Below are 21,764 nucleotides of genomic sequence, written 5' to 3'. Positions count from 1 at the left end.
CGCCTGATGACATTCTTTTCTCCACTGAGGCGCCCAGTCAGTGAGACAAATGACCGGTCAAGAGAGACAATTTGTGCTTATCATAGCCTAAATCCTTATTTATATTTCGTCACGCGACAAGGTAAAAATTAGGCTTACCTACTTAAAAGCACAACATTTTACCAATGTTCAATACTTGGGAAAACACCTGCATTGTAGTTTGTGATGTAGGCCTAAAGCAAACAGCAGGGTAGCCTGTGGTAGATGTCAGAAACTGACTTTGAAGTGATTCTACATTGTATGTACATTCACTCCAACATTCAGATACTGAGGGAGCTGTCATGTGCGTGCGTGATCATGGTACTGTACCATTTACTGTAGAAGCAGCTATAGCCAAGATTCCAGCAGGTGGGGTCAGTAATCTTAGTAAAGTTGTTAATTGAAAGCTTTCATTACATTACTTCAATTTTAGACAAAATAACACCTGCATGCAACATCAGCTTGCTATGGATAATAAAGACATCTAATCTAATCTACGTATATCCTTTATGAGCTTTGTGTGAAAGCCAGTAGACGGGTGGTGTTAGAAGCTGGTGAAAAATCTGTATTGCCAATGCAAGATGAAAGAAAAACAATCGCAGTGCTATAAGGTTCAATTAAACTTTCAGATTCAGTGTTTACAGAAGTTACAAATTTATTCAGAGCATGTCATAACAGGTGAACATATGACGAAAATAGATGTACAAGCTCACAACACGTGGCTTAACATGCAGTGAATTTGTAGAGCAGCTGCTTTGGGCGAAGACATTTGGTGTGTAGAGGGAAAAAGTATAATAGTGTTTAAGTAGGTAAGTACTGTATGTCCTAGTTGCACTTCAACAAACTGTACCATAGGTTGTTGCACTGAGGATTACAATTCCTGTTTCTGTCTTCCCCTGTCTCCACTCTCTAAATCATGAAGTCCAAAGGAAAGAAAATGTTTATGGTAAATGTCTAAGTAATAAACTGTATTTAGTTAGGTGTATTTGACAGGTCATCACAATAACACTGGAACTGCTGCAACATGCAATTATGCACACCAGATGCATTGTATTCAGTGTTTGTAGCAGAGTGCTAATTTACATTATAACTTTGTTGAGAACCTGATATTGCACATGGAATAAGGACACCTTTGTTAAGTATATAATGTTTATACTGTACATGTGGGGGCTGGCCATTGGAGAGTTTATGGGAGACGTCCCAGCAAAGACAGGGCAGTCCCTTCTGTTGTTTGATTTACTCACTTTCCCTTTAGTGAACCTGTTATTGTATTGTCACCTGAAGCAATAAAGCTGTTGTACTGAAAGTTGAAACGTGTGTGTGTGTGTGTGTGTGTGTGTGTGTGTGTGTGTGTGTGTGTGTGTGTGTGTGTGTGTGTGTGTGTGTGTGTGTGTGTGTGTGTGTGCACGCACACGTTATAATGTATAACTGCAGTAATGCTGTCCCCAAAATAAATGAACAATAACAATAGGTCTAATAATAAGAAAACGAATGTTAGGGGTAAGATTGATAAAGTCTGAAAGCTGATCTCCATATCTTCAGATCTAGCTGTAGTAACCCTCGTAGACGTATTTACGATTCTGACGTTTAGATTGAAAACGTCAGAATCGTAAATACGTCTACGAGGGTTGTGTACTACAGCTACTTCAGATCATTCATGTCTGCATTGTTTGCACGTTTGCATATTATTGTGGAATGACAAGTTCAGATGATGCAATGTGATGACAGTTTATTAGTCAAACAGCTGAGTGGGATGATCTTTAGTGAAAGAGGACGTCAGGGAGTTAATAATACCTAGGCTATTGCTATTTCTATTTCCTCATGCTTTCGGTTTTTCCCAGGTAGGGTAGGCTGCAGCCTATATAAGCCTGCATGATGTCTGAGCCATTGGTTATCATCTGCACAGAGATTATACAACAACAACAATGTTTGGACTACACAAACTACAGGTTAGTGAGAGGGACATTGACTTGAACTTTAAAAAATATGATGGTCTATATCAATGGTTTTCTACCCTTTTCATATCAAGGTCCATTATTTACTTAGAATATTTCTTCTACATTCTCTAATTGTGTAGACTTCTTGTAAATTAAGTAATGCAGATGTTTTACACTCTCAGGAGTTAAAGATCTAATAAGGGTCCATTTGGTTACCAACTCTCCATCATTTAGCTGGGGACCACCTGGAACATCCTCAAGGACCACTGGTGGTCCCCGGACCACTGGTTGAGAACCACGTCTGCGCTGAATGAATGATTCAAAAAAATTCAGATAACGTTAAAGTTTTGTCAAACAAAAAAAACATTTTTATTGTAAATTAAATGATATTCTATTCTTTGCAGGTCCTACTCATGGGAGTACTTTTCGTCCCCGCATGGACTTCTAAACTTCCATGCTTTGATGAGAGCCAGCTGGACAGCGAGGCTCAGAAGAAGCTCCATCGGCACTATCCACAGCCGTCTGATCCGCAGCTCACCAGCGGTCCTAAAGTCTGTGACATGGAGCTCTACAAACAGTCCGATGACATCCCCAACCGCTCGATTTCCCCCTGGCGGTACATGTAAGTATAGTTACGTCTCTTTTGTTTTAGCCTACTAGACCTGAGGCGATTCTTAGAATGTTTTCTAAATCCTAACAGATTTTTGAAAAAATATATAAAACATTTTTTTTAAACAATTTTTCAAAAATAGCAGATCTACAAGCTCATATAGCGCGGCACTTGGTGCCGCGCTATATGAGCTTGTATATCTGCTAATTTTTGAATAGCCAAATAAATCTAAAGTGACACAGATGCGTTCCAGGTCTTAATGGGTTGTTAATAGCTAAAGCAGGTGGTCTGTTTAAATGATATTATGTGTAGTAGGCTAGGTCTATTTGTTAAAATAAGTGTTATAGCTCTAGCCTCTATCAGGGGTGGAAAAAGTACAGATTTTTTTTCAATTAAGTAAAAGTATCAATACTGCAATGTAGAAATACTCTGTTACAAGTAGTAGCCTACAAATGGCCGAAATATATAAGGGCTGAAATGGTTACTGTATGTTTTGTAATAATAATACAAATCTACAAAGTAACTAAGTAAATAGTAACTATTCTACTAATTGTAGTGGGGTAAAAAGTACAATATTTGTCTGAGATGTATTGGAGTAGAGGTAAAAGTACTGAAAACTGGAAATACTCCTGTAATGTAAAAAAAAAAAGAACTCAAAATTGGACTTAAGTACAGTACTTGAGTAAATGTAGGCTTACTTACACCACTGTATGTAGGCTGCCTTTTTGTTTAAAATAAGTGTTATAGCTCTAGCCTCTATTTCTATAATAATAACCTAAGTGATGATGACTGATGCTGAACACTGCAGTGAACAGGCGTCTCGGATCTCCCCATCTCTCCTCTCCAGCTCTATAAGTCAGAAATACATTTTCAGCAGTCGGGATAGGGGGGGGGGGGGGGCAGACAAAATAGGACCCCCCCTATCCTGATTGGATTGGATACATTTGGTAGGCTATCCCGACTGCTGGAAATGTATTTTTCGAAAATTTAAAGAGCTGGAGAGGTGGGGAGATCCGATCCACTTGCATCAGTCAGACTCATCACATCTTCTGTATTAGAGAGCTGGAGGAGACCCTTACTGTCTGAACACTATGAAAGGCCTAATATCGGATTATGGGGGTTTATCTTTTGACAAAAATAAATAAATGAAAACACCCAGATTATTATAGGCTATTTAGCTATTTTGTTGTGAGACTGTCAAACTGGACTTATTAAAGGCCTCATAACGTAGGCTATTAATCAAGTTCATTACTTTCATATCATATAGGCTACTTCATAAATATTGATGATGAATGAGCCAAAGTGCTGACTGGGTTGCCTGGTTGTATTACAGCGCTAACACCGACGATGCCAGATTCCCACGGACGATTGCTGAAGCCGAGTGTCTGTGCGATGGATGCATCATGATCAACGAGGGCGGCAACCACGAACATAAAGGCTATATCTCCAAAGCTCTGGTGCAAAATAGGATGGTTCTTATGAAGGAAAAATGCGACAATGGACAAGGAGGATATCGCCTAAGACCAATGAGCCAACCTGTGGCAGTTGGCTGCACCTGCGTCAAAGCAAAACTTTTTTAATGTTGTCTAACAGAGAGGACACATTCTTACAGAAAATCGTAGTGACATGTTTCACATTATGTTGTGTTTGTTTTAGAACACTTACAGTCCGAGTCATCCAAGGCTGTTATTTTAGGCCAATCTGAGTTTTTGGGGCCTATATTAGGCTACCTATACTGTTTATGGCCTGGTTATATAACTACATGGATTGATGGCTTTGTCATTTGAACATTTTGACTACATGGCCCAGTACAGGCTAATGTTTAGGCCTAGGCCTAGATTGTTTTCTATCTATCTGTCATATTTAAAGCTATTTATTTAAAGCTATTTATTTTATCTGCAATAATATTTATATGTATATAATATTTATGTATGTCTAATATTTTGGAACTTGGTGGTTAATAAAATTAAGAAAAAGCAAAATTGAATCAATCTCTTTTGTAAATAAAAATGTTAACAAGGGCAAGTTTACAAGAAAATAATATGGCTAATTACTGATATTGATTTAAAATGCTGTGACAAAAATATCCACCAAAGCTATAGTTGTAGCCCGGGATTACTCAGTACATGATTGTTGTATTACTTATAGCTATTCTGCTCCCATGGGAATTTGATCAGTGGTGTAAAGTAACTATTTACTCAGGTACAATTTTGACTTTACTGGAGTATTTCCAATTTTCAGTAGCCTACTTTTACTTCTACTCAACCACATCTCAGAGAAAAATATTTGACTTTTACTCCACTACAATTATTTGAAAACTTCAGTTTCTAGTTACTTTGTAGATTTAGATTATTATTACAACATGCACTTCAGCCCTATACATTTCGGCCATTTGAAAATAGCCGATCTACAAGCTCACAATGCTCACAATAGATCGATCTGACATAGATTTTCAAAAGATTTTTATACATTTGAAAACGTGTTAATTAAATGGAACATTATGCATGAGTAGGCCTACTTTCTAATTTGGTACTTACTTTAAGCACATTTGTATACCAATACTTTTGTACTTTTACTTAAGTAAATGTTGAATTCCGGACTTTTATGTAACTTTATGGAAAATGTATTCCATGTCTGTCAAATATGATATAAATCATGGCTATGACAGAGTTTTGTAACAAATAGGCCTACATTGATTATGCCTATAGCCTAATGTAATTGTGTAATCTTGGGTACAATTCATGACATTAATTCAAAAACATTTATAGCCTATTAATATCTATGAGGAAAACTGTATTGCAGCATACTTCCCGCCACTCCCCTCATTTGAGCGTCCCCAGAGACATGTAACCTTGCATCACCACTGGTGATGCAAGTGATGATCCCATGTCTCTCTGGTGATTCACCAGAAAGACATGGGACGTCCCACACTTTTTGGTCCTTCGCCAAGTACTAGTGTTGCCATGTCGGCTTATTATAAGCGACGTTGGACTTATTTTCTGTAAAGTAGTCTGTAAAACTTGGTAGCTCCGACGGAACCTCTCCCTCCGCTGTATAGCTCCGAGATGAGGTTCCTCGTTAGTTACTGCCGTCTGTTTTCGAAATGGTCGCACGTCGTCCACTTTACATGTTTCTTACCCCTTTCTGCACATCGTATCCAAAAAGTAAAGCATTTCCGCCACTCTCTCAGATGTTTGAAGTTTTAACGCGCCATAAAAGCCATCCAACGGGTTGAAGAAAGTATTTCATTTGCCTCGGTTTTCATCCGGTTACATGGTTTTTAAGACATTGCGCAAGAGTTGCGCCCGTAGAGATAACATTACTGCTTACCCTACTGGTCAAATGTTGAATTGCATCTTCAAATGCAAAATATTATGGAGCCGGATGAAAACCGAGGCAAATTAAATACTTTCTTCAACCCGTTGGATAGCTTTTATGGCGCGTTAAAACTTCAAACATCTGAGAGAGTGGCGGAAATGCTTTACTTTTTGGATACGATGTGCAGAAAGGGGTAAAAAACATGTAAAGTGGACGACGTGCGACCATTTCGAAAACAGACGGCAGTAACTAACGAGGGACCTCATCTCGGAGCTATACAGCGTACAGCGGAGGGAGAGGTTCCGTAGGGGCTATAAAACTTGGTAGTTGCAGGGTGCAGTTTTTTCGGCTTGTTTCTAAAGTGTAGTTGCTTATTTGGGCTTGTTTCCTAATGTTGTTTAAACCAGTGGTTCTTAAACATTGTCATGACAAGGACCCCCAGATTATTATTTTATAGTATTTGTCAACAGACCCCCCAATATGAAAATATTTTGTGTTGTACAATAGTTGTGTTGTTAAAATGTTATTATTTTAAATCCACATTTTTCACATTTTCGTCTATATTTGTTTTGGTTGGTCTCTTTGTTTTGGTTGGTTTGAAGGGCTCACGTGGCCTGTCGCATCTTTTGGGCTGGTTTTCATAGACCTGGTTGCTTGTTTCTTTCACAAAACCTGGCAACGCTGCATACGATCAGTTGGCCAATCTCAGGTTCTTGCGGTATGACGTGTAATACGAGCGACATGCGCCAGTGTTGTTGATTATCAGCGTGGTTACGTTTGGAGGAGGCTCACAACAAGAGATGTGTTCCGATTGTCCACAAATGTAGTTGTCCAAATAATTCTCTGGTGTTCACAACTAATGTAGGCGAGATGACTTCAGCTATTCTATCTGCATTAAATGTCCTGACGAAACCTCTCGGTAAGTGCATGGATTGTTAAATCATGACATCCCGTTTTTTATTGTAGACCGCCCCCTTCGCATAGATAACTAGAGCAGTGGTTCTCAAACTTGTTCAGGACAGGTCAAGGACCCCCAAATTGACACTTATTAGCCCGCGGACCCCCATTTGAAAAGATGTGGCAGGCCAGGGACCCCTAATAAGAGAAGATTTGTACGGCTTTAACAGTGATTCTCATCCATTTTAATTTCAAGGACCAGTTTGACTAGCCCCTTTCGGGACCGTCACCCTGTTTACCTTTTTTGTATTTGGGACCCCTTCCCAAATACGAAAAAAGGTAAACAGGGTCCCGAAAGGGGCTACAGTTTGACATGCATTAGCTAGGCTACGGACTCCCATTTAATGACATTTCTATCTCTGGGACCCCAATTGATATTGTAAAATCAATGTTAATTTAACTCCGAGTGTGTTTGGTTCCATTTGTACACTCAGAGTTACAGACCCATAAGGGTCAATTTAGTTTCTAACTATCCATCATTTTAGCTGGGGACCCCCTGGAACTCCCTCAAGGACCTGTGGTGGTCCCCACTTTGAGAATCAATGAGCTAGAGGGTACAACACTTTACTTACACTTGTCTGTCTCGCCACACAACTTGGAAGTTGTTTAACTTTCTTACAGTGTCTGTGCATTATTTATTTGTTGAATATGGGATGAGGATTTAAAGCTACAATTGGGACTCAAGTTACATCAAATTAAACATATGTATCTGTATGGTAGAGTGTTATTCAATATAACTAGCACTAGCACATCTGCAGTGGTCAGAGGTGGTCTCCCTACTGCCCCTGTCACCCTGGCGTGGGGTAGGAGTGGGACAGAGAGAGATCTGTATTGTATTTTATAGCTGCAAGCAACTTGCTTAGATGCTATCTGCATCTAAGTTTAAACACCCTCCATTGACACTGACAGCCCATTCAGGAAAGTCCTATCTGATTGTATTAAACAACGATATATTCACCAATGTAATACTGCACCTGTACGGACAGCTTGGGTTATCCTCTGTCTCTGTTAAGTCTCAGGCCATATGAGCAACTTTCTGTCAATAAACTCAGTGCTGCCGTGATGTTTCTATATTGTGTTCGAATTTGGAAGCACTTTTTTTAAATCACTCAACGTCCTGCAACATGTGCAATTTCGAAACAGGCACGCAGGATGTCGAGTGATTTACAATGAGCTGCGCTTCCCAACTTAAAATCAGAGTTTATTGACAGAAAGTTGCTCATAACATCACAAAATCTTTTTTAAACAAAGTCTGGACAGAGACAAAGATATTTGTCTCAATATTGGTTTATCGCCATTTAATACAAACAGATAGGACTTTTCTCATTCATGAATGGGCTGTCAATGGAGGGTGTTGCAACTTCGATGCAGATAGTTGCTTGCATCTAATTTAGGATATCATTGCAATCTCCGTTAGGAAAGACATATGGATCGTAGCTTTTAACCCATTGTAATAACCTATTTTTCTTATGTAATTATTAATGCACAACCCCGCACAACACTAGGAATAATGTTTCCTTTATTAACATGTCCAGAGGCCTCTGTGGGTGGTGCCCAGTCCTCACAGCAGGAGGCACTCGTGGCAGCGCTACAGGCAAACCGAGCTCTGCTGTTGGAACGGCTGCAATGTGAGAAGGGCCTTGAAGAAGTGAGGAAGCTGAGGGAGGAGGTGATGGTGGAGGCAACCTGGTTCTCGAGTGACACAGAAGACGCTATATGGAACTTTGTTGAAGAGTGTCTCCTCTTGCTCCTCACCTTAGCCAGACACCTCTTGGTCCAGCTGACACTCTTCAACCAAAACTCTGCTGCCTCAGCAGCAAGGCTGCGCACCCCAGAGATGGCTCCACCCTTACCCCCGGATGTTCTCAGTGTAACACAACAAAAGACTCTGGGTGCAACACTCCAGTTTGTGGTCTCCCTGGGGCTCAGCCCCTACTTGGCACCAGGGGTGGGCGTGCCGCTTGGCCACAGGTCTGCTTTTGGAGCGATGGTGGAAAAGTTAGTCCGTGGTGATGTGATGCCTGCAATGGAACGCCGCCTCTTCACCACGACAAGTGTCCTGCTACAGTTGGCAGATCTGTCATCCCTTGCCACGCTGGTTTTCACGCGGCACCTCGGGGATGTCATGGCGGCTCTATGTCAGCTGGGTCACCGGCCGCATCGGTCAGACGGAGGAAGTAGTAAAAAAGAGATGGTAATAAATTCATACCTCAACTTTATGTTGAATGTCTGTACAAACTGCAATTTAGGATGCGACTGAGTGAAGGAAAATGAGAATTAAATCTGGTTATTGGAAGTGTGCTGTTGTTGGCCATCAGACATACGGTCAAAACATCTTTGCATTGCCTTTCTAGAGATGGAGTTATCCAAAGTCAGATACTGAAATTCATGCTAATATGCTAGACACCACACTAGACCAGAGACAGAGTAAGGTGTTTTGCAGTTTGACATAGCAATAGTTCTGAGTAATATGCTTTGTTTTCTTGTAGGCACTTAGTATTGAAGAGCGTAAGACGTGCTGGGAAGCCCTCCAAAACCTTCTTGGTAAAGTCTACCAGCCAATTGTTATCAAGGAGTTACTGATCCTCCAAGGCAGGCCAACAAAACAGGTGTGTGTGTGTGTGTGTGTGTGTGTGTGTGTGTGTGAGACTTGTATGGATATTATCATTCCTAAAATGTACATATTTAAGAGTACATCAGGCTCATGTGCACCGTCTCTTTCCCAGCCTGTTCCAGCAGCGGGTTCCAGTTGTAGAGCAGCTCCCCCTTGGCTCAGACGTCTGTGTGGTCAGCTGTTGTCTGAGCGGCTGATGCAGCCCAATGGGGTCCAGGCTGTTGTGAGAGCCATCCTGGAGGGGGGGCCAGGTGAGATCAATGATGGAGACGGCAAAGAACATAGTCATGATGAGAGTCAGGAGAGGAATGGGAGGAGGGTAGTGAGCATTACAGGTTAATACATCTCAACCTGGACGTAAATATTGGGAGAGGAGCGCAAAGGAAGGTGGAGAGACCAGACAAGGAAATTTAAAGGCAGAAGGAAGGATATTAAGTTGTCTTTGCCCATCTGCATGTGTTTTGCTTGTGTTTTGGAAACAAGGCTCATAAAATATCTTAAAGGTAGATTTAAGCATACCTTTTTAAAATGTATTCCTAGATGTATACTTTATACTGTGTACTTGCCAGGTTTTCTTGTCCATTTAGCAGCTCTATTTATCAATGAGTGTTTCTTAAGGCAAGTAAATGACATGTCCACCAGGTGGCGACCCAGACTGGAGGAAATGTGATAGTGTGGCCAAAATCTTAGCAGCTTGCCCTCAGCAGTCTGTGTCATCAGACAACTACTACAGACAGGTCTGCCCTCAGGTAAGACACACACGCACGCGCACACACACACACACACACACACACACACACACACACACACACACACACACACACACACACACACACACACACACACACACACACACACACACACACACACACACACACACACACACACACACACACACACACACACACACACACACACACACACACACACACACACACACACAGAAATGAATATGCACCTGCATTAATGGGTGACACAGTGAAACACATACTATTATTGCTGGAAGACAGGAGACGGGTCTGTTTTGATTTCTGAATTTCCACTTTTAAGTAATTATAACAAATGTTTTGGTCAGATTCTAGACCTGCTACACTTGAAGGATAAGCTCACTGCCCTGCAGTTCCAGCGGGTGGCCACTAGAGTGGTGGTCATCATTGTGGAGGACAAGTCACAGTTTGCCCAGCAATATCTCCTAACTCCTCTCCTGGGACCTCTCCAGCGTTGTGCCACCCCCACCGGTCAGAACTACAATTATATTATACTATGTGAAATGCCATTTGTTCATCCCTAGCAAGGTCCTTTGGGTTTTTTTGTCGAGAGTCATGTCAAAACACTTTTTTGGCCAAAGCATAAATTAGGCTTTAGGGGCGGTGTCCACCACAGCGATTCTTTCTTGACTGAAAACGCCAAGGTGCTCGCCTAAAAACACTGTCAAATGCCAGAGTTGACAATATTTCAGCGCTCAGCAAAGCAGATTAAAAACATCACACGTGAGCGAGTGAGAGCAAAATAAACGCTCATCGCCTCGTCACACTGCTGGGGTTTAAAAAAAAACGCAGCACTCCCATTGTAAACAATTCTAAACAAATGCTGCACTCAGGAAAAAACGTCTTGGTGGACACGATGGCACCTTACTCTACAGTTGTATCTTTATAGTTGCTCTGGAAAAGACTGTCAGGGTATCAGCATGTGTTCTTTCCACTCAGGTGTGCCACACACCCTCAGTGCTTGCTAATTCAATTGTGACACAGTATGGTGACACACATTTTTCTTTTTGATTATGTCTTTTCTATTTTTCTATTTCTGTTAACAAAAATAAAAATTGATTGAAATTGAGGTCAAACCAACAAGTATTAGACCACATGATTCCCAGTTCAACTTATGTGTTGAGGGTTCTCCGCTGTATTCCTGGCAAGCATCCAGGAATGTCCAGAGATCAAGTCAGTTTAGTATAGCAGTTAATTACTTCTGTCAGTCAGATAAAATGCACACTGCCAGCTTCTTCTGCCTGCTATTACTTTGGATGGAATGTTCAGTGATATTTACTGTATTGTGTGTGTGTGCGCGTGCGCATGAGTGTGTATTGTATTTTAATGGCTTGATTAGCCCTTCACACTGTAGTTGTAATTGCCTATACATCTTTCTCCCTGTCTTCTGTTCAACAGCCCATCTCTGCCACCAGGATGCCCTTATGCAGTTGCTCTCTGTTTTGTTGTCTGTAATGCATTAGGCCACAGATCCCCATTTGATATTATTTTGTATCTGTGGAGCCCCAATCAACACTGTAAAAACCTGTGTTAAGTTCCATTTGTGCACACTCAAGAGTTACTGACCAATAAGGGTCCATGGGCTTCCTAACTTATTAATCATTTAGCTGGTAACCCCCTCAAGGGCCCCTGGGGGTCCACAGACTCCACCGTGAGATATATTCTAATAGATAAGATATCTGCTCACTCCAGATGTTGGTTTAAATGTGGACTTGTAGAGGGCATCTCATAAGTAACCCTACTGAAGGGTTGTCTACATCTGTTTTCCAGGTGATTCTCAGGTTACTGTTGAGGAATTGGAGCTAGCACGCTGTGTGGAGGATGTGTACAAGGTGAGAGGGAACCACATAGAATACAGTCTTATTTGTTTTATCATGATATTGTCAAGTGTTTATTACGTTCTACATCTTTAAAATACACAAGACGGGGTCTAATAACAGTGCGGCTCCCATGTGGATCTCAGACTTCATCTACCCAGTCTATGACGTCAGTCATCGATCTATGATGTATGAGCAAGGTGCCCGATCTGACCGGCATTCTCTTCCATTATACAATTTAAGTTCAATATTTCATAATATGTGAAACTAGAAAAGGCACTACTTGGAGCTATTTGGAGGTCCTCCCCAGGCTGGGCCTACCCAAGGCTGTTTCAGTTGTGGGTTGCAGCCGGCAGGACACGAGGAAGATACAAGGGGACATACTTTTCACATTGTGGCACCCCCTATGGGCAGACGAGAGAGCAGCCACCAAACCCTGTTTGACTCACAAGACCATTTGTACCTGGTTTGGTTATTATGTTTCTGCAACAAATAGTAACATTTGTATAATTCGTGAAGCCTTCTATGGGTGTAATTGAAATCTCTTTTGACCTGGTTATGTTAAGGAGTTCCTTAAGGAGTTCCCAATGCAGCTATGCCCTAATATGGAGTGTGTTGTCTAAGCTCAATGTGTCGTCATGGCATCAGGCGCAAACAAGTCAGTCAGCTCCATATTCTTCTGACTACAGTGACGTCACCCGTTACTTATCGATCATCCGCCATGATGTTGCCGTGTCAACTCCGTGCATAGAAAAAAGGCAAACCGGCGCCTATTTCTTGGATATTTCGTGGTTATTTTGATTTATATGCCTTTTTATGTCAGCCAACTACATTGCGGGTTTCAGCCGAGTGCGCCAGCACATTACAAGTTAAATTGACTTTGACTTTGTGGACTTAAAGAAAGTCCATAAAGACCGCCTGCAGATGTCTGGACTATTCATCCTTAAAGGGACATTTCACCCCTGGAAGAAACTGACCCAATGGTAATGAAGTTTAGGACTCAATTATTATTATTTATGTGTATGATCTGTGTTTTGAGATATCTAGTAATCTTCGAACTTCTCGTGACGTTATTTACGTCACGAGAAGTTATGTCATTCCTTTTCCGCACTACATGTTGTCTCGACGCGTCTCACACAGACCAGCTCCAAAGACCGCCCCAATGGGGTGTCCCCACACGGCCAGTCACTCCCATTAGCTGCGCCCAGCGGACAAACCCCTTTGCAGAGTGAGACTTTACCTGAGTTATCTTCTGATAGTTGTACTTGAATGTTGACATGAAATAATAATCCTTTGTAGTGTTTCATAAGCGCAAGCGTGAAAAAAAAAGACAGCGTGTAGTGGCAGCGCTGGTAAACAAACCGTCGCGAAAGGCTAGGATAAAAATACCAAGGATTCGACAGTGATGTCACTACTATGCGACACGGAAGTAGAACTGCATGAAGATAGCAAGGATTTGTCAGTGATATGACATCACTAACGAATCCTTGGACATATATGTAACTAGATGAACATGTCCGTTCTTCAGTCAGTGTTGCCAGATATTGTGAGAGAATTAAGCAACCAGGTCTATGAAAACAAACCCAAAAGAAGATAACTAGGCCAAGAGCACTTTACCTAGACATGGGATATTATATATTTGAAAATTGGCTATCTACAAGCTCACAACGCTTCGCGACCCATTGTGAGCTTGTAGATCTGCTATTTACAAATAAATCTTGAGGGGGAAAAAGTGCAAAATGTGGAATATTTTTGACACACACATATTTGTTAGGGGCTCCCTGGCACAAATTATAATTTCAGATGGGGAACTGTGGAAAAATACATGAACATGTTTGAGAACCACTGGTTTAAACAACAATCAAAACATTTGGAAACAAGCCCAAATATCAACTACATTTTAGAAAGAAGCCGCTTATAATAAGCAGACATGGCAACACTGCCATGCTGTTTCAACGTTGTTGTTGGAGATCCCACCCACACCGAACCTCCCCTGCCACAAGGAGGGGCAGTGCACCAAAAGCATTATGGTCATTGTAGTAATAAGCAGTCCAGTCAAAACCTAGTCAAACACACAGATTTCATTATTTTTCTGGCCATAGGGTGCAAATTTTAAATTGTGCTACTGTTATCTACTACAAATACTATTACCATTGAGTGATTGCAGTTTCTTCCAGGGGTGAAATGCTCCTTTAAGCATGGCCATCATTTGAGTTCTGGAACATTTTCGTTTACCTAATAGAGCAGGGGTGGCAAACTCATTTTGGGGTGAGGCCCGGATTGGTCAAATGGTGACTTGATGGGGGCCGAAACCAGTTGCGGGCTCACATGCGCGCTCTCACGCACTCAGACACTGCTACTAACTATGCATATCACTTTTTTTAAATAAATGTATTAAGAAGAATAGCTACTTTAATTATTGACATTAAAAACAAACAATGCAATTTGTAATAATAATAATAATAATAGTAATAATAATAATAATAAACCATTTTAAGTAGAATAATTCAATTTGAAGTAGGTGGTTAAATAATTAGATTCATAGAACAACAGTGGTGTAAAGTAACTAATTACATTTACTCAAGTACTGTACCCTAAGTAAAGATTTGACGTATTTTTACTTTACTAGAGTATTTCCAATTTCCAGTACTTTTACTTCTATTCCACTACATCTCAGTCACTGCTATGAGATATAACAGTATATCACTTTAAAAATGTTTTATGAAGATTAGCTTCTTTAATTATTTACATTGAAATCAAACAATTCAATTTGTAATACTACTTAATAGTACTCCTGTTATTGTTATTATTATTATTATTATTATTAGTAGTAGTAGTAGTAGTAGTAACTGGTAGCACTTAAATTTACTTCATTCATTCAAATCTTGAAACATTTAATTGTTTGCTGAAGCTAGGTGCACTGGTATTGATTACCAAAGGCCGTTGCAAATACGGTCGCACCTCTTATTTACTTTGTTTTGACTTAAAAGGTCCAAATAGTAGATGACTACTTGTGAGAAAAATCATTAAACACTTTCAACACTACAATACTTAACCATAGCTTTGTGCTAGGACAAAGAAAAAACATAAAATGTAACCATGTGTACTTTCGTTAAGTCAATCCCAATGGTGAAACCTGTGTTGTTTGACCCGGCAAAGTAATGGTGGATTCAGTCACGCCCCGAAATACCCGTATATGTTTCCCAAAGAATATGGGCACAAAAGGGGGCATATTCTGATCACATCAGTGTTTGGTTGGATCGGCAGTGCGACGTAGGTGTGAGGGCTGCGTAGAGGTCCGAACTCTAGATGGCCCTCGCATCTAGTTTTTGAAAAATAGGCCCTTCCCGCACACTTTGGAAGGCAATCATAGACAATCATCGGAATGGAATACAAAAAATCTGAATGATGCATGTTTATCACATGACTCCAGAGATCATTTGTACTCAAATCTGTAGGTGTAGTAGCAAAAAGCGTTGGAAAATCTAGTTGGGTGGAAATTTGCATGACCTACATTTGGTGTTGCATCATTGAAAAGGTTTGGGGTCTTTCTTCATCTACTGGGAGGGTGCATGCAAAGTTTGACGCCGATCAGTCCAGCAGTGTCCGAGATTATTATAATTATATAATTACAAAATTGTCTTCCCCTTTTGGCCTGTCAACGGAAAAGAGACTAGTCTCAATGTGGTTTTTACTGGTTGAATAAATGTTAAATAAATTACGTAGCCACACGGTAAAAGATCCCCTGTGTATTGATTCAGGTATGATCATTTTCTTTGTAGGTCTGGGTGCTAGGGAACAGCTCTTCAGTTCCTATGTTGAAGGCTCTCGAGGAAGTGCTTCCTGTTCTCTTCACATTGCTGTGTTTCACCAAGCAGAACGTCTCCCACCTACGGTACCGTCTGGCAATTTACTGTTCATTATTGCTTTATAATGGTTTGGTCCATATTGTCATCATCTTTTTCACTTTACAAGCCAATGGCTGGCAGGATGACAATGAGAACACACCCCTGGGTCAGAGAAATGCTGTGCATGCTGCATTAGAACTTAACATTGAAAGGAAGTGGTACATTAACCCACTGAGGCGTGACAGTTTTTTGTCTGTGCCCTACCGTATGTGTGCTCCACAGTGCCCCCTGTCAGGAAATCTTGCTGTGGTACTTGGGTCACGCTGAACCCTTTGAAGCACAGTCCACCCTGGGGCAGCTCTCTGGCCTCAAGGGGCAGACGTACGGCGTGCCACCAGAGTTTCACTTCACTCCCGGGAGCGAGGGAGGGGCCAGACTGACCCCCAAAGAGGCTTCCAGGTGACTGGCACTTGACAACACAGTCCATATTAATATGCTGGTTGACTGATGTGAAAATCTGCTAAATATGAGCAAATAGTTGCAAATACTTTCAACTCCGTCTCTCCCTCTGCCTCCCAGTGATGAGGATGATGTGTTGTATGAGCGTCTATCAGGGGAACAGTGGAGGCTGGATTGTCTGATGCAGCTATTGGCTGAGCTCAAGGACAGTGATCTGCCTGGCGATTTCTTCCTGGAGCTGCTGCAGGTGCAACACACACACACACACACACACACACACACACACACACACACACACACACACACACACACACACACACACACACACACACACACACACAGACACAGACACACACAGGAACTGTCATTCAAAGTACACGTAGTAGGGACTATTTTGTCAAAACCTTTGGGTTTTTATGTTTTCCCGTCTTCTACTGCAGAAACTGACCAGCTGGACAGCAGAAGAGGATGAGCAACAGGAACTGGAAGTGGACACGTCAGCCATGACTCTTCTAGAGGTGGAGCAGCACCTGTTAGGGCGTGCGGCGGGACCTGGTCAGAGGCTGGCCCTGCTACAGGTGTTGGCTGTGGTCTGTGACGTGCTGCCACATACCCTGCTCCTGAGGAAAACCACACAGGTAAATGGGACCACTTTGTACTGGAGCAGCACAAGCACAATACTAGCCTAAATGTATACTTTGACGTACAATGATGTCGCTACACCGTCGTGTGCCGAAGTATAACTCAGGCTTTGCCAGGTAAGAAGGTAGGTTGAAGGTGCTCAACACTCAGAGGTAACCGGGTAATGCTGAGCTATACATGAAGGAGGTCAACGTTACTCAAATATGATTCTTAGCCACGATGCAGGATCGTTGTTAATGGACAGAGTGTAGTTCATTCCTATGCTAAACAACTCAAAATACTACACTGTGGTCATGATATGTGTATTTGGCTTTGCTCTGACAGTATAGAAGTATCCATAAATGCTTGAGTTCAACACATCACATTCATACCTTTAGCACAAACATGCACATGTAACCACTAAGGCCTGTAGCCACAAAGCACATCAGTGTACAGCAGAAATGTACTGATCAGAGCCTAATTTAATCTCAAATGCTCAGTGGGAAACTAGAATAAACATGGGAGCATAATTCAGAAGCTTCGGGAGTGTGTGTGGGGTAACTGGGGTGTAAGACGGACGCAGAGCTCTCATTGTATATTGGACATGATGAGGTGTCTGTGGAGAAGTAGGGAGCTGGTCGACATGTTTTCAAAACATTTTGAAGCATCCCTATACTGGGGAGTAACATTCACCAAATATAGCAGATTTACTGGCTGGTGACGTGTTGTGAGCTTGTAGTTAGGCTATTTTCGGTTGACGAGATTTGGTGTAGAGGGAAAAAGCAGACCATGTACAGAGTCGGCTCCAGTCAACTAAGTATTAGTTTACTAAGTATAGAGAGTTTAAGTGGTTAAATGTTGGTAACCTTCACTTTAACAGCACTATAAATTATAGACAGTAAGTGCACAGTCAATTACATGGTCGGAGTCTATTCCATCCTCATTGCTTTGGATATTCTTTTGAAAAGGCAGAGCACACTGCACAGGGCCCCACGGGTAGCATGAAACCCATACACAGCTTACAGTACGTACTCCTGTAGGGCAACATGCATTCCACCTGGTTTATGAAAATATTGGCTCTCTGTACTAAGTTTGTTTTGCTTGAATATCAGGAGACATTATTTGCAGGGTGAACAGCACTTTGTTTGGCAGAATATATTAGTTTCTTAACCTGCGTTATCTGCTTGTCCTATTTGAACTCAGCCCTCTGACTACTTTACTGTAGTTCCTCTGCAGCACATTTTAAAACCAGCCTGTGTTCCTCTGGATGTTCTAAGCAGGCCACGTTGAGTCATGCTACCACACAAAAATAGCCCATTTCATCTTCCTCTGGGGGTTACAGTGATGAGAGTGAAATAATATGTAGCACAGGGATTTGTAAGCTAGCCACTGAGTTGGCCGACTGGCTGTCGGCCAACTCTGTCGCCTGAACTTGTAGATCTGCTGTTGGCTGCCGACTGGCTGTCGGCCAACTCTGTCGACTGAACTTGTAGATCTGCTCTTTTCTTAAAGATTTTGAAAGTGAAAGTGGTTATTTAGCGGAGCAGCTAAGTGCTACGATCTTTCAATTTATGATAAAAGCGTGAAAATTGGCGTGAGCAGTCTCCATGGGTCACTTGACAAGAATATTGTCTGAGCCATTTGTAATTTCAAGATGGCGGCCATTTTTCAAGATGGCCGACACCTTAGTGGGCAGTTAAGTGATATGATGGTTTATTTGGTGATACAAGCATGAAAATTGCCATGAGCAGTCTCTGTGGGTCACTTGACAATAGGCCACCCACAGCTATTTGAAATTTCAAGATGGCGGCCATTTTTCAAGATGGCAAACACTTTAGTGGAGCAATTAAGTTATATAATGGTTTATTTGGTGATACAAGCATGAACATTGGCATGAGCAGTCTCTCTGGGTCACTTGACAATAGGCCACCCACAGCTACTTCAAATTTCAAGATGGCGGCCATTTTTCAAGATGGCCAACACTTTAGGGGAGCAATTAAGTTATATAATGGTTTATTTGGTGATACAAGCATTACATTTGGCATGAGCAGTCTCTAAGGGTTGCTTGACAAGAAAACACTCCCAGCCACTTGAAATTTCTATTTTCAAGATGGTCACCCCCTGGATCCTCAAAAGACATTTTCTCATAGAAATGTACCTTTTTTTTTTCATTAAGGACGATTATTATTATTATTATTATGCTGAAGAGTGAATATCTGCACTACCAGGGCACACTGGTGATATATCACTGCTGTTAAACCTCAGAGTGGGGTTCAATGTCAGCTAATTGAAAGTTAGTTATCCCAAATGCTGTCTAATTTACCCCAAAACAGTTAGATAGCCGCACCTGAATTGACAGGTTGTGCCAGCGCGGGAGAGCCTAGCCAAGGTTAATGGGGTTTTAATTAACCGGATGGTGTACAGATCGCATGGGATTTAAATGGCATTGGATGAACGATCGGACTAAGTGTTGGGTTAAGGCACAAACTTAGTTGTATCCCATACATCAAAGTGCTTGGTAAAAGGTGGTAAAAGGATAAACCCTCTGCCTCTGCCTATGCTGCAGACATGGCAGAAGCCATCATAACAGTTGTGAAAACTAACTGGGACAGATGTTTCATTTGTCAGCAGGTCACCAAGGAAAAACTCATTCAGCCAAGTTTATTCAACAGAGAGCACGATCGTACTGGTCATGATACCATTGCAAGAAATGTTCCATTATTTCATAAGATCAATGCTCTGCCTATCTTACTTAGTCCAACCCGACTAGATGAAGGTGATGGCATAGAAAGCACATTGACAAGAAACAGAGCAACATATCATTCAAGCTGTTCAACAACACAGAGCTGGAAAGGGCCCAAAAGAGAGCATCTACATCTGCTGAAGACACTGAAGATACCAAAGATATCCATGTCAAGAGACTAAGAAGATCTAATGTATGACCGGTCCAGTGATGTCACAACTGTGAACGAGGCCAGGCTTGATCTCTTTGCCAGAAAGCAAAGACGATATGACTTGATCCTGCCAACTCAAGCAGCACTCAAAGAGCATGCCAAACGTGCTTCTTATGAGGCTGGATACGTGTGGGGACAGGCATTGAAGCGACCTCCACAAATGCCGAGCCCATCTGACTGGGGATGGGTGGAACAGGACGAGAAGTGGAAAGTCTTCTGGACTCCACTTCCACCTATTGCGGAGAGTTGTTGGGAGTTGACCAATTGTGGGTGCACCAAGGCATGTACTGGAAGGTGTAAGTGCTTCAGATATGGACCCAGTTTCACATGCCTATGTAATTGCCCCTGCTAGAACCTATATTTGCATGTTTATTTTGCCAGAGTTATTCCCCGTTGTCCTCTGTGTTTTCAAGGGTAGGCCTATGGCTCGGCTTCCCCTCGCCACATCGGCGCATCATGTTTTACTTTGTATCTAGTCTATTACTGTGTAATTTTCAGTTGTTACTTTGTAACATTGCTTCCACTACCTTCCACTGCCATATCTAACAGTGAAGCACATTTTCAGTTTAGTTCCTTAGTATAGTTTGTCATGGTTCCGTGGCTATTGCCATTCAGTGTTAGCCATTGCTCATAATTTTGGAGCACTGTCCGTTCAGCACCACAACTGTGCTTATCAGCACCACAACTGTGTTAATTTATTCATCTTATTTTTTGTTTCCCCACCCCTTAGTATCTATTTGACACATGTAATGGCTGTTAGTTTAAAAAAAAAAGATATATATTATCCTCCCTTGTGACTGTTACCTTGTCGTGGTAAGGGAGCTTGTGTAAGCCTACCTCAGTGAACACTGAGAGCTATGCTGGTGGGAGGCAACTCCTGACAGGTTTTACCAAACTGGACAGCTTGTGGGCGAGGAGTCAGACAAAACACAGTCAAACAACCTCTCTTGACAGAGCTTTTTGAGGAACCCAATACATTTCTATGAGAAAAGGTATCATTTAAGGATCCACATGGCGCACGGCAGACATCTTGAAATTTCAAGTGGCTGTGGGCGGTTTCTTGTCAAATGACCTTTTGAGACGGCTCATGGCAATTTTCATGCTTGTATCACCAACTAAATGATTTCTTAAGCTTAACTGCTCCACTAAGGTGGTGGCCATCTTGAAAAATGGCCGCCATTTTTAAATTTCAAGTAGCTGTGGGTGACTTATTGTCAAATGACCCACAGAGACTGCTCATGCCAATTTTCATACTTGTATCACCAAATGAACCATTATATAACTTAAATGCTCCACTAAAGTGTCGGCCATCTTGAAAAATGGCCACCATCTTGAAATTTCAAGTAGCTGTGGGTGGCTTATTGTCAAGTGACCCACAGAGACTGCTCATGCCAATTTTCATGCTTGTATCACCAAATAAACCATCATATCACTTAACTGCCCACTAAGGTATCGGCCATCTTGAAAAATGGCCGCCATCTTGAAATTACAAATGGCTCAGACAATATTCTTATCCAGTGACCCATGGAGACTGCTCATGCCAATTTTCACGCTTTTATCATCAACTGAAAGATTCTGCCAGAAAAAAGCATTTAGCCGCTCCACTATTTATGTCTTTTGGTTTTATAAATATTTAACCAAAGAAAAGTATTATATTATTATAGTAGTATATAAGTAAGAGCTTGTGACTAAATAACTCAATTTTCCAGTTACTGAAAAGTAATGATTTTGGACATGCAAGGTTCCTGACCGACAGCGACGATATGGTCATTTTGCCTGAGAAAAAACATTCCCTTCGGCTCATGGATGAGGAAACGTCTGATAAACTTTGCTGAGCTCAGCAT

At 41.6% G+C, this 21,764-nt stretch overlaps 1 protein-coding gene across 2 annotated transcripts in view; it reads left to right on the top strand.

Annotated features, from left to right (window-relative positions):
• The first annotated feature begins 6,652 nt into the window (after positions 1-6,652).
• tango6 (transport and golgi organization 6 homolog) overlaps positions 6,653-21,764 on the top strand; it is a 32,290-nt gene continuing 17,178 nt past the window's right edge. Inside the window, exons 1-11 of one of the 2 annotated variants that reach the window (XM_084059999.1) lie at positions 6,653-6,802; positions 8,376-9,034; positions 9,330-9,449; positions 9,567-9,705; positions 10,097-10,203; positions 10,530-10,692; positions 11,992-12,053; positions 15,821-15,933; positions 16,169-16,345; positions 16,466-16,592; positions 16,786-16,983. In XM_084059999.1, coding sequence (XP_083916125.1) covers positions 6,754-6,802; positions 8,376-9,034; positions 9,330-9,449; positions 9,567-9,705; positions 10,097-10,203; positions 10,530-10,692; positions 11,992-12,053; positions 15,821-15,933; positions 16,169-16,345; positions 16,466-16,592; positions 16,786-16,983 — 1,914 coding nt within the window. In that variant the 5' untranslated portion in view covers positions 6,653-6,753. The remainder of the gene's footprint in view (positions 6,803-8,375; positions 9,035-9,329; positions 9,450-9,566; positions 9,706-10,096; positions 10,204-10,529; positions 10,693-11,991; positions 12,054-15,820; positions 15,934-16,168; positions 16,346-16,465; positions 16,593-16,785; positions 16,984-21,764) is intronic. The other variant, XM_084060000.1, reaches the window with a different exon arrangement.

The sequence above is a fragment of the Gymnoscopelus microlampas genome (assembly GCF_963454915.1).
Source record: "Gymnoscopelus microlampas genome assembly, chromosome: 6".
Taxonomy (NCBI): Eukaryota; Metazoa; Chordata; class Actinopteri; order Myctophiformes; family Myctophidae; genus Gymnoscopelus; species Gymnoscopelus microlampas.
Note: the sequence above shows the minus strand (reverse complement) of the source record. Positions and strands in the feature narration are given on the sequence as shown.